The sequence below is a fragment of the Austrofundulus limnaeus genome, unplaced genomic scaffold, assembly GCF_001266775.1.
Source record: "Austrofundulus limnaeus strain Quisiro unplaced genomic scaffold, Austrofundulus_limnaeus-1.0 Scaffold48, whole genome shotgun sequence".
Taxonomy (NCBI): domain Eukaryota; kingdom Metazoa; phylum Chordata; class Actinopteri; order Cyprinodontiformes; family Rivulidae; genus Austrofundulus; species Austrofundulus limnaeus.
Genome location: NW_013952450.1, coordinates 2,563,759 through 2,577,107, shown reverse-complemented (window position 1 = coordinate 2,577,107; position 13,349 = coordinate 2,563,759). Strand labels below are relative to the sequence as shown.

General features: G+C 37.9%; 1 protein-coding gene across 1 annotated transcript in view; it reads right to left on the bottom strand.

Annotated features, from left to right (window-relative positions):
• Positions 1–501: 501 nt before the first annotated feature.
• The window catches only part of LOC106517446 (transient receptor potential cation channel subfamily M member 4), an 18,831-nt gene continuing 5,983 nt past the window's right edge, over positions 502–13,349 (bottom strand). Inside the window, exons 5-27 of the mRNA XM_014008302.1 lie at positions 12,438–12,610; positions 11,929–12,106; positions 11,602–11,666; positions 11,279–11,512; positions 10,405–10,507; positions 10,146–10,267; positions 9,676–9,984; positions 9,475–9,576; positions 9,225–9,353; positions 8,656–8,785; positions 8,385–8,530; positions 7,803–7,915; positions 7,610–7,717; positions 6,707–6,756; positions 6,385–6,623; positions 4,111–4,211; positions 3,799–3,931; positions 3,537–3,711; positions 2,882–3,047; positions 2,593–2,774; positions 2,221–2,353; positions 2,051–2,123; positions 502–1,160 (exon numbers count right to left, since the gene is read on the bottom strand). Coding sequence (XP_013863756.1) covers positions 1,122–1,160; positions 2,051–2,123; positions 2,221–2,353; positions 2,593–2,774; positions 2,882–3,047; positions 3,537–3,711; positions 3,799–3,931; positions 4,111–4,211; positions 6,385–6,623; positions 6,707–6,756; positions 7,610–7,717; positions 7,803–7,915; positions 8,385–8,530; positions 8,656–8,785; positions 9,225–9,353; positions 9,475–9,576; positions 9,676–9,984; positions 10,146–10,267; positions 10,405–10,507; positions 11,279–11,512; positions 11,602–11,666; positions 11,929–12,106; positions 12,438–12,610 — 3,203 coding nt within the window. The 3' untranslated portion in view covers positions 502–1,121. The remainder of the gene's footprint in view (positions 1,161–2,050; positions 2,124–2,220; positions 2,354–2,592; positions 2,775–2,881; positions 3,048–3,536; positions 3,712–3,798; positions 3,932–4,110; positions 4,212–6,384; positions 6,624–6,706; positions 6,757–7,609; positions 7,718–7,802; positions 7,916–8,384; positions 8,531–8,655; positions 8,786–9,224; positions 9,354–9,474; positions 9,577–9,675; positions 9,985–10,145; positions 10,268–10,404; positions 10,508–11,278; positions 11,513–11,601; positions 11,667–11,928; positions 12,107–12,437; positions 12,611–13,349) is intronic.

Below are 13,349 nucleotides of genomic sequence, written 5' to 3'. Positions count from 1 at the left end.
TCCATCAACTTTACCAACTTGTTTTACAATATGCAGCCAGGACCCCTATATAGGTCATGAAACATCAAGGGAGGCCGCCCAAATGATTTCCAGACATCAGTTTAAATAAAAAAAAATAAATTGCTACTGGAATATTTTCACCATAATTATTGTCAATTCTTTTACCAATAATCACAGACAAATGAAAGTAGTATAATAACTAAGTTTGGTTACATTGTTAGTATGCCCATGCTAGTTAAGTTTGCATATATAAACCAGTAATATTTAGGGGGTCATAACTTTCTGAACTGTTATTTTTTTGGTCCAGAAGCCACAACATCTGTCATCTCAGGGCACTGTACAAAAATAAATTAAAAAAATGAAATAAATCAGTCTGAAGAAGCCATCATTGCGTTGAATCACTTCATCTTCATATTATTCAAGCTAACATGTCCTGAGATGTCAGACTATTCACTTCAATCACATGTAGAGCTATCAGCTTGGAATAAATGGTAGAAGTTGTCTTGGAAGAGCGGAGACAACGGATGGTTTGATTTGGGCCCCTTTCAAAGCAGACTTCTACCATCTCAAAATATTCTCTAAATGTCACATTGTTTTATGCAAACACTACTTTCTAAACTAGGTCAGAGTTTAGGTTTTGGAGGAGACCACTTCTTCATGCTACAGTATTTTGTATATCTTTCATCTCTATATAAAGTAAAAGACAAAAGGCTTATTGAAACTCCAGAACAATTCACATAAACTGTTTATGACTAATCAGTTTGATGTGTTCGGCACAGAGAATAAATGGACATGCTTCATTATAAATCCCCACATTTATTACATTTTATTTTAACATTTATTTAACAGCATACCTGACCACTGAGCTACTGTGACCTTCTCTGCATATAAAAACAAACACAGATGTTTTAAAATTATTTTTCAGATGTAACTTTGAATAAACTCAAAAGTATCGTAGATGTACTGGAAAACGGGGTAAAACAGAAAGAATGACTGTAGATCACAAAATCCCTCAAGATAAAACTTTGCAAAGCCCAACTCATTAAACAAGGTCAATAACTGTAATGAGTGACCCTTTTAACTTTAAAATGTTGGAGATTGCTTCATGATGTAGATGGTTTTCAGGGAGGTTTAGGTGTGTTGCTAGAAAGTGGCTCCATCTGAGAAGAAAAGCAAAAAAATAATAATTTTTTCCCCACATCTTTCCTAAATGACCTGAAAACGCTGCATGTTAGGCACTTCTTATTTCCACAAGTAATGTCATCATGAAACTCAGCTGCCAATTCATACATTCATAGTTTCACTTTGTTATTTCCAATAAATTAATTTATTGATCACATCTATAACAATGTATAGGCAGTTTAAATAAACTGAACTGAATCTTTATTACTATGTTCATGATTTCTCTTCAGTCAGCTGTATTTTGTTATAGTTAGTCAAAATAAGACTCACATACAGCTTAGCTTTGTGCTGTAAAAAGTGTAAAAAAGCAACAGCTAACATGGCTTCAATCAACAGCTACAGAATCTACATGTCAGCATTACTAACAATATAAACAAGCTCCAGGATGTTACAGGCTTATTCTAAAAAAAAAAAGCTTTTACGCTGTAAAATGCTCTCCCTCTGCTGGTGACTGTTTCATATCGTCTTGTTTTTTTCCCCTGGTAAATTGAGTTTTCTGATTAAGTCAGTATCTCACTAAATTAAGACTTTCAAAAATGAGTTGGCAACTCAAAATTGTGGGAAATTTTTGACAATTTTCTGTTGCAGTCTCACTGAATTTGAAGTGTTTTCTAAAAAGCAACCATGCGGCTGCATTATGAACAGCCAGTCATTGAAAACTGCAGCCTATTTTCGAGTGCACAGCTTGCAAAACGGCCGTCTTGGCCATATTTTATTGGTCACCTTTAATCACCTAGACTTTCTTTCTACCAAACTTGGTGACTGGCCGGACATTTATGAATTAATCTGCTGGAGAACACTTCAAACTTAGAGTCATAAGAAAACATTTCAAATGAATAGTCATCATCAGCACATACTTAATGTTTACCTGATTCTCCAGAGCTTTAAGTCTGTGGTCAAAATCTCTGATTTTAGCCAACTGTCTAAGAACACTATCCAATCTGGGGGGAAAAAATAGATACACAGTTTGGTCATGATGGAGACAAAAAGAATGCATTAAAAATGTCCTGCTGCTGTGATTCAGCAATGAGCGCTCACTTGTCAGACATCCGCTTCAGTTTCTCCGAGTCACTACTCTTCTGGATTTTGTTTTGAGCAGTCAGGAAGTCTTCTTTCTGGATACTTTCCCACGTCATTAATCTGTTTGCTGCTTTTCTGCTTAACTGCAAAACTAATTGAAAATACTTTTGTCAATATTAATGCCCAACCCTTCAGTGCTTGCTAACAGAAAACACATTACTTGAACTGGGGACAAAAATGACAAGTAGATATAAGCAGCAAGATGAGCATTTCTGCTAGTTATTTGTAATTGTTGTGAAAAGGCAGCAAGTAAACAACCAATGTCACTACTCTTAATCAAACCTAACTTTACTAAATACATTTAAAATAAGCCTCCAGTTTAATACTAACCAAAGTGGCGGACCTTGACAGAGGGAACCTTACGGATGATCCTCCTGATAAATAAGTTGATGTGAGAGAGGATGATGAAAGGAGGAGCCAATGAGGGCCTGGAGTGGTACTGGACAATCAGGTTATAGCGCTGGAACTTCCAGTAGATGTCACTGTTATCCTGCACTTCAGTGAAGGTGTAGCTGCGTCGACAGAAAAATATTTTAATGTAAAAAGTAATTCACACAAACTGAGTCCTCTTAAAGTCCTGCAAGCCAATAGGCATACAGTGCGATGCTGACCCGCATACCTAAACATGGCAATGAGCAGGTTGATGAGTAGGATATTTGTAACAAGGAGATAAAGGGCCAACAGAACGATCACCAGCCAGTTATTGTTCAGAGACCTGCATGGCTCTGCACCCTCCTCAATCAATGTCACATTGTTGGTGCAGTCCAGACCCCACTCCTTTCCAACTAGAATGTAAAAAAAAACAAAAAATTATTAAATATAAGAAGGGTTGCAAAGGGTTTTGAAAATTTCCATTAAATTTCGAAAAATGTCCCAAAAACTTTCCATTGGAAGTTATGGGAATTGTCAGGAAATCTGGAGTGCTTTCTACAAACTGTGTTATCATAAACATTTTGTTTTATCATAGACTAATAATTTGTTTGACAAAAACACTTAAGGAATGAAATAAATTTAATTACCTAACAGACATTACTGTGTCACAAAAGCATCTTCAAACACACAACCTTAAATATTTTAAAGTCCAGGTTTATTTGCACAAATTCTCATTAATTTTCAGGAAAAGCTTCAACCTTTAAAAATTCTCATAATTTTGCAACCCTAAATCCAAGTAACTTGCTTTCCACATATTAAACTAACCGATATGTTGAAGTTTTCTTTATAAAAATGAATGTCAAAAAAGTGTAAAATACAAGCTGCAAGAATAACCCTCTTACCGTCAACCTCCTCCACAAAATTCTCCCCAAAGATGTGTAAATACGGTCTGTAGATAACTCTGCGCAGGATGCGGCTGAAGTTAGAATCATAGGAGTAAAGTAAACCCTGACTGGCTACTCCATACGCCATGATCCACACTCCCAGGAAGAAGAGGAAGAAGAAGACATCCTTCATCTGGACAAGAAATTTTGTCAGGTTATCTGTACAGTGTAGACATTACGTACAATTAGAAATCAGTCAGGAATGGACAGCATTTCTCACCATCTTGCCAATGATGATAACTTTTGGACCCAGCTGTTTGTGAATTGTAAAAATATGAATCAGACGAAGAGTGAAGATCATGTAGTCCACACACAGGACATCCCGTCCAAAGTCATATGACCAGCTAAACATCCTACAACACATTTGAAATTATTGCAAACATAATAATGACTGTTCAGAAATAAATCAAGTTATTTGAAACAATTACTGAGAACACTAGATCCTAGAGGTTTTAAAATGTTTTCAGATATGACAAACATGAAAATGTGTTATTCACTGCAGAAAACCCATGGGTATATTTAATATTCATACCTGCAGATTGATCCTATGATGAACAGTATCAAGGCAGTGATGTACCACTTGTTCCACATATCTTGAATGTAGACTCTGAGCCTTTGATGCCAAGATTTTGACTTAAAAATGTTTTTGAAAAGCAAACACAAATTAATGTTAGACATAAATTATTTCAAAATATAGCTAAATGACTAAAACACTTTTTGAAAGTGCAATGTCCTTCTCATTGGGGCTTTAAGACCGAAAGCAGCATGTTCCACAGTCTGCAGGAGGTTTGGTCTAGAGGATGTGGACTGAACAAAAGGAGCTCAAATAATAAAAATACAGTGGGGAAAATAAGTATTTAGTCAGTCACCAATTGTGCAAGTTCTCCCACTTAAAAAGAAGAGAGAGGCCTGTAAYTGACAWCATAGGTAGACCTCAACTATGAGAGACAAAATGTGAAAAAAAATTTGAGAAAATCATTTTGTCTGACTTTTAAAGAATTTTTTTGCAAATAATGGTGGAAAATAAGTATTTGGTCAATAACAAAAGTTCATCTCAATACTTTGTTGTATATCCTTTGTTGGCAATGACAGAGGTCAAACGTTTTCTGTAAGTCTTCACAAGGTTGGCACACACTGTTGCTGGTATGTTGGCCCATTCCTCCATGCAGATCTCCTCTAGAGCAGTGATGTTTTGGGGCTGTCGGCGGGCAACACGGACTTTCAACTCCCTCCAAAAGTTTTCGATGGGGTTGAGATCGGGAGACTGGCTAGGCCACTCCAGGACTTTGAAATGTTTCTTACGAAGCCACTCCTTTGTTGCCCTGGCAGTGTGCTTGGGATCATAGTCATGCTGAAAGACCCAGCCACGTTTCATCTTCATTGCCCTTGCTGATGGAAGGAGGTTTGCACCCAAAATCTCACAATACATGGCCCCATTCATTCTTTCATGTACACGGACCAGTCGTCCTGGTCCCTTTGCAGAGAAACAGCCCCAAAGCATGATGTTGCCACCCCCATGCTTCACAGTTGGTATGGTGTTCTTTGGATGCAACTCCGCATTCACTTTCCTCCAAACACGACGAGTTGTGTTTTTACCAAATAGTTCTACTTTGGTTTCATCTGACCATATGACATTCTCCCAATACTCTTCTGGAACATCCAAATGCTCACTAGCAAACTTCAGACGTGCCTGGATATGGACTGGCTTAAGCAGGGGGACACGTCTGGCACTGCAAGATCTGAGTCCCTGGCGTCGTAGTGTGTTGCTGATGGTAGCCTTTGTAACATTGGTCCCAGCTTTCTGCAGGTCATTCACTAGATCCCCCCTTGTGGTTCTGGGATTTTTCCTCACCGTTCTTGTGATCATTTTGACCCCACGGGCTGAGATCTTTCGTGGAGCCCCAGATCGAGGGAGATTAGTAGTGGTCTTGTATGTCTTCCATTTTCTGATTATCGCTCCCACAGTAGATGTCTTCACACCAAGCTGCTTGCCTATTGCAGATTCAGTCTTCCCAGCCTGGTGCAGGTCTACAATTCGGTTTCTGGTGTCCTCYGACAGCTCTTTCGTCTTCACCATAGTGGAGTTTGGAGTGTGACTGTTTGAGGTTGTGGGCCGGTGTCTTTTATACTGTTAACGACTTCAAACAGGTGCCATTAATACAGGTAATGAGTGGGGGAAAGAGGAGCCTCTTAAAAAAGAAGTTACAGGTCTGTGACAGCCAGAAATCTTGCTTGTTTGTAGGTGACCAAATACTTATTTTCCACCATTATTTGCAAAAAAATTCTTTAAAAGTCAGACAAAATGATTTTCTTAAATTTTTTTTCACATTTTGTCTCTCGTAGTTGAGGTCTACCTATGATGTCAATTACAGGCCTCTCTCATCTTTTTAAGTGGGAGAACTTGCACAATTGGTGACTGACTAAATACTTATTTTCCCCACTGTATATATATTACAAATTAAAACAATATGCTGTTATGGCAGCAAAACTTACAGAACCTGATGAATTAATTTCACYGGGAAGCCTGAACTGAGGAAATGTACTAACTGAGGGAGAGTGACTTACAGACAACATAAAACTGATGACATGAAAACACAAGTACCAGTAGATTGCTGGTACTTTGGGGACATAGATAAGATAGGTGGACAAGATCAGCTTCTCATGTAAGTATCAGCCGATTGCCGATCACCCACAATAAAGGAAATCCATGAGGATCAGCCAGTCAATTTATTGGTGCACCCCTAATGATATACTATTTTTCTATACAAAAAAGAAACAAATCCATAAATTAAGATGCTAAACTTACCTGTCTAATCTCCTCACACACAATGGTGAACACCCAGAAGTACAGCACATATTCAGAGCTGGCCGGACCAGAAGGCGGTGGGGGCTTGAAGTCCATCAACAGCACGTATGCAAAAAGCCCAAGAAAGAGGAAGTACATCAGGATGTTTCCCAAAAACGCAGTGACGGGCGCATACCAAAACTGTCGCCAGCGTGATACTATGAATGGACGACGTGGTGGTCTGTAGAATTCAAGTGAACCTGTGTTAAAAGTGAGAACAGATGCTTCAACAATTTACTGACATCAATGCTCTTTAAATGTTGACGTCTCAAATTGGACTCACCTTTGATGGAAGTATTCTGAGGAGTGGTTACTTCATCTGAATCAGCTTCACTGGTGCAATGAGATTAATTAGTACATTTAAAAATGCAAAGAATTTTGTAAAAACATCTGTGCATCCCATAACCTCAATCACACTATAAAAAACAAAAAATACAGGAAAAAAGCAGACTATTTTCCATACACAGGATGAGATTTACAGACATCCTTTGTGTGCAAGTAACTGTGAACAAATATTCATGAGTTGACGAAGAATAACATCTTCAGAAAAGTTGATTTATAGGAACATCTTCAATGGTATACCTCAGGGTCATTGGGTGTTTCGGCCATTTACTACTAGGCACCCTCTTCTGAGGAAGGCCCTGCAAAGGAGGATCAATCCTTGCAGTGCTCCATAAATCAACTTTTTTTTGACGCTGACTTCGGCCTCCAACTCCCAAGTCCTTGGTGGTAGTCACTGCTACAAATCTTCTGCACCCCTCTTCCACAGGCCGGACTTCAGTATTCCACCCCTGCTGTTGAGCCTCAGCAGCAACATCAAAGTAACGCAGATGTTTACATTCATAGGCTTCATCCACTGAGCCAGGGTACAGTGAGTTCAATAAGAAAGACTTTCTTCAGGGATGGAGACCAGAGAACTATGTCAGGTCTGAGAGTTGTAACTGCAATCTCTGTAGGAAATACTAGCCACTGGCCAACATCTGCAAGCATTTTCCAGTTACTGGCTGCTCGAAGCTGATTGTTCTTTGATTGTGGTGAGCTGTTTTTCTTGATTCCGGCCTGTTTTCTTTTGGTACCAGCGAGTTGGTAGCAGTCTGCTTTTCTTCCAGAATAGTCCTAAACCACACTACAAAAAAACAAAAAAATACAGGGAAAAGAAGTGGACTATATAATAATAAAGCATTACATGTGATTGATGTCAGAGAAAGAGAAGACAGTCGTCCCATAATGAGTGTCAGTTGGTCTGTCCTCATTAGGCTTCTCCTCCTCCTCTTGTTGCTGATCGTATTGCTCCCTATGTTGCAAAATTTTAAATAGAAATTTGTGAAAATATTGTGATTTTGAAAAGTTAATATCATACATTATCCTGTAGATTTTACCTGAAGGAGATGAAGTTGGTGTAGCAAAGGACAGGGCAGAAGAAGGTGAGCAGAAGTTTCCACACCTCTGTGGTCCTCTCCATGTCACCCCACCAGATTTGGGACAACAGAGACTAAAAGAGAAATCAYTTTTGCTGAAGGAAACCTGATTGTGGTGTTATATGCTATGTAAAGAAATAAAGTATAAAAGCAAACCCTACTRTAGGTTGTTTTAACAAAAAACAATCCCAGAGTCAGATTTTATTAATGTTCATTAGTGGCTACTAATGAAGCCACATCAACACTCTTCCAGCTATGCCAGAGAGGACTGCAATGAGTGCCGTATGTTTTGGTATTATACAACAAAAGACTATTTGAACCATTAACCTTCCTCCAGTTAAAGGTCAGGAGGCTCAATGAGTAACTTTGGCCCCAACAGAACTGACTTGAGATCTTTTCCTTTTCAACCATCAACCTTCTTATCTGAGCTTCAGTTAAACAAATTATATCACATTTGTTGAACTGAACCTCGAACACTGAGACACACAAATTTTTTCTTCCACTGTTATCAAACACAGTTACAGATGTGAAACTATGACAAACCTGTACTCCATCATGGCTGAAGAAACGTCGGGCATCAGCACTCATGCCCATCTGTAGGCAGGTGGTGCCGCCCCAAACAGGAGATTTCCTGATCAAAAGCTTGAAGGAACGACTTTCATCGCTGCGATAGCAAGAGCTGAAGATATCTGAGGTAAAGCAAACCTTCCCACAATAACTCTAGATTTAAATATGTCTACATTTCAAAGAACTTTCATTAAAACCAGAAACCAGTTGGATTATTCTTCAATAGTAGTTGGATTAATGGTCTCACCATGTGCCAGATTTTCAAACTTCTGGGCCAGTTCCTTCATGGAGAGTTTAGTTTCAGCTTCAGCCTCCAGTCTGGACAGCTCTCTCAGGATCTTACAACCAATAAGAGCACTCAGCACTGACTCTCCTGACTGAGAAAAACCATGAGAGATGCAGGCTTACAGACAAACCACATTGATACGTTGCATGTTTGTATTTAACAGCAAGTCTGCTAATTAGAATGAACATTTTTATCTAAACCAGTCAGTTCACAAAATATTAATTGCTTCTGCTTCTGTAGAGTTTCTATCTGATTACATTAACTCACTTCCTAAAAATGCTACATTTTTTTTTTTACTTAAGTATTTGCATTTTCATTTTATATTATTCAGTGATCTCTCTTTATCAACTGTAGACCTAAAAACCAGTTGTCCCCATTCGAAAGCGCAATTTATATTAATGATCAAGTTTTTGGTTTCAGGATTAACATGTTTTTAAAAACTGTCTAAATGCTCATCATTTTAATCCCTTAATGACAATAAAAATTTATATAAAAGGTCTCATATTCTTGTTTGCTGTTTGAGTTTTTACCATCTCCCAGAAGAAAGTGGCCATCTCACTGCGGTTCTGTAGAACAGCCCAGATGAAGAGTGCAGCCCAGGGGTAGAGGCATCGCCTCGCTCGATATGGGCACTCTCCATGCAGCAGCTTACTTACACGCTAGAAAAATAAAATATAGAAAAAAAATAAACCTATTACAATTGTTTGAAGGGATAAAATCTAAAAAAATCAACTTTAAACTTGTTTTGCATGTCTGATTATTGCCCAAAATAAAGCATACCCTAAAAGTCACTCTTTGGGTTGAGTTATCCGGTAAGCCCAAAATGTCATAGAAGAACGGTGTGCAAACATCACCCAATAATATTTCCAGAACACCTGAAATCTGATAAAACATTTCAAGAAGCTTTGTAAAATATATTTATAAAATATTTCAAATGAATAACAGTAGTAAAAATTAAAACCCTTCCAAAAAGAAACTCACCTCAAAAAGGGTTATCTCAGACCCTAGTTTACTCTGAGGTTTCCCTGATTTTAATTTGGATTGTGATTCTGGTAAATGATCAGGTGGAGCTGATGATGTAAGCACAGGTGTAGTTCCGACACGCATGACATGTCGACGCTGAAGCAGATGGTATAACTGTGTGCCCTCAGCCACAGAGCCATAGAGCTGCTCCAGTCTGCCATAAGTCAGGTAGTCCAGGATGTTCAAGCCATTCTCGGTGAAAAGACGAACAAACTGGGGCTTGTCATTGATCAGGACATCCGTCATGGATTCTTCCAAGTCCTCATCCTATTTGAATAGATGAAAAATTGCTTTTAGGCAAGAAATCATACTCAACTCCAAAATTGTTTTTTTTTCTAGCAGGGATAGGTTACTTTATTTCTGTAAATTGTAACAAAATTGTTATTATAAAATGCATCAACTTCAGATTGCCAACTGTATCTCCTCACCCTCCACTGAATGTCTCCATTGAAGAGTTCGCTCTTAGCAATGTCCACCCTGTTCCAAGCAACAGCTAGCTTGAGCTCTTCATTGTGAGGGCAGGCTTCAATTGAGGCACGATGCTTACTTGCTGGGGGGAAAAAAGAAAGAAAACATCAAAAACACGCGCGCACAAAAATTGAAATTAAGAAATTAAAAGTAATTAAAATATTGTCTTGTTTCATAGAAACAAGTGCTAAATCCAGTGTATAAATGAGTTTTTCTCACCTCCTACCAATGCTTTGAGCAGTACTATATCAAAGTCAGTTGGGCTCTCCTGCTCTCCATGATAGATTGTAATCAAGTCTTTGTTTTGGTAGATGCTTAGAGCCTGAATACAGAAGTCAGCAGACAGAAAAGCACTGAAGGTTTTAAACTCTTGAGCACAGAAGTTTGGGTCATTGTAACAGAAATAAAAAATGTATGAAGAAGTTATGAAGATAAAAAAAGATGACGAAGGATGAACATCCTCGAGTTCCCAAATGCTAAGCCTTCCAAAGATGACACTGGCAAACATAAACACAATTTCCAATATGCTGTAACTGTAGTACCTAGATAATAACTGAAACATTATGCTGTAACAATTGTAATTCTAAAAAGGTCCCTTTAATGCAGCATTACTTGTCAAGTAGCAGTAACATCCTCATATAAAATGTATTTTGTACAGTTAKGTGAACAAAACATGCTCACTGAACAACATGGTTGATAGTCACACTTTTGTTCCACTTTGCCTCAAACTCAAGATTATAATTTTCCCCCATTTGTCACCACGTAACACATTTACTGTGTGCATGCTTTCCCATGTTTTGTGGAATTAAACATGGAATAAAAATCTGCTATATTACCAAAGTTGTCTACAGTTAGTTAGTGATAATGTCGCTAAGTCAAGCATGAGAACATTTTTGTATGTACAAAGTACATTTCTTCATAGTAACTAAGCATAATATGGATTCTTTAATATTAGTGTCTTTATGTTTGACAAAAATATAAACTATTCTGTTATTCTGCACAGTACATTCACGTGTTGCTGAACTAGAGGGAAGCAGAACGCCTCCGTCATTCTGTTCATTAAGTACAAAGAACATGATTTAATGCGTCTTACCTGTTTAACAAGTTTGTCTGCTTCTGGTTCAGCAGGAAAGTATTTCTTCACTCGTTCTGTCACTTTGTCTATCAGATCCACACTGGGAGCAGCCTCACTGTCACGCTCACTGAAAGACTGAAAGTCTGGGGCTGAAGACAGATTCTCCAAGAGATCACTCAGAAAATCTGCAATACCGCCTGAGCCAGCCAACACCAACCAGGGCATGGACTTCTTCAGAGAATTATCCACTCTCTGCCAGAAATTCAATTCRTTCGTTCATTCATTCATTTTCATTTATGCATAACCTGTTTTATTTCATATTTTAAAAACAATGACTCCACCTCCAGCATGCTTTTCTCCCCTGATATCAACATGCAAATGACTGGAATGTCAACACTGCCGCTACCTGTTTGAAGAACAAACAATGCAGAAYGTTCCTTTTAAATTCAATCAATGAGACAATAATAAAAAATATTTGAATATGTTGTGTAATATTCTTGTTACACGGTGATACAATTTTATAAGGATTGTATTTTTTGACAAACATTTAAAGCTGAAGAACAATGTTTTGACTAAAAGATCAATGAGACTGCCGACATGGAAGTATTAAATGTTGAGTGAATGAGCACTGAGCCTAATAGAYACATGAATTAAGGAATATTTCTTACCCCATATTCCTGTGCGCTGATGGGAGATGTAGTCCTCCAGTTTGGCTCTGAAGGCGGTCTCCCCTCCTCGGCGGCCCACACTCCCATCATCCACCAGTAGGAAGGCCTKGTAGTTGTTGTCCAGGCAGGAAGAATCCCGAGTTGGGTTCTGCACGTAATATTTAGCAGGAAAACTGCCCTGCAATAGAAGAATTTAAATTGTATATCCAAAGGGTTTCTACATTTATAAGGCAGTCCAATTTGAACCTTAATTTCTAAAATGCACATGTACCTTACTGTGAATTAAAAAAAAAAACGTAAAGTCCATATTGACTTTCAGTGCCAGAAAAACACCCAAACTTAACAGAAAAATGATTATCGACTCATTCAAATAAATAAAAAAATGACTCATATGAAGTAAACACAAACATCTTCTAATGCAAAGGCAATATTTACACAATGGATCAACAAGAAATGTGAACAACAAACATTTCAGTGTTCGGGAAAAATCTGTAAAATTTCTGTACAACCTTAGGGTCGACGAGTTGTTCTCTGTTGTGCACCAGACCCCATGAAGCGACGCCCAGTGCCACCACTCTGTTGATGGAGTCTGAAGAAGCTGCAGCAGCATGATCTCTCACCGCCTCACCAACACACCTCCCAACACCTTCCCGCAGTCCTGCAGTCAGGATCCATGCTGCTCCTGCACAGTAAAACAAACACCATTGATTTATATTTATCTCAGGGAGGAGAAATGTTTAAAGACCACTTGCAATTAATTGCATCAACGTCACCTGTACTAATAGCATATGACATTGTATTGTTTAAAACTAATCTACATTTWCACTTTATTTTTTTATTTAACCTTTATTTCAAGAGGCAAAACATTAAGAATGGTTTCTTATTTACAATGTTAGCCTGAGAGTGCAAAAACACTTAAAACACTTAAAATGGGAAGATGGGGAAGGGTAAACATTATCAGTGCATAAAACTTATCAAATAAGCAGTGCATTCATTACATGACTCCTTACAAAAGATCTTTTAGTCTGTGTTTAAAAGCAGGAATAGAAATCAAATACAAGTTCAAAAAACGAGAAAACTAGCAGTCACAGAATAGGGATGGTTCTGTCACCTTCTAAAAACATTTCCTGCTAGATCAAACAAAACATAAAAAACTCTGATCTGGTCTTGTTCTAAGATCTTATAACTAGCCAAAAAAAATAAAAACAACCTTTTTTGCTATTGTTTTAATAGCTTGCTTTTGGTAAAAGCGCTTCTGTTTCAAAGTATGTGAGTTCTTGTATAACAGCATTCAATTTAAAATGTTACAAATGATCTGTAAATATAGTTGGATGTCATGGAAAAATCTGAAAAAAAGGATAAAAGCAAAAAAATTGTCTCTCACTGCACTGTGCAACAAACAAAACTATATACGTATATAT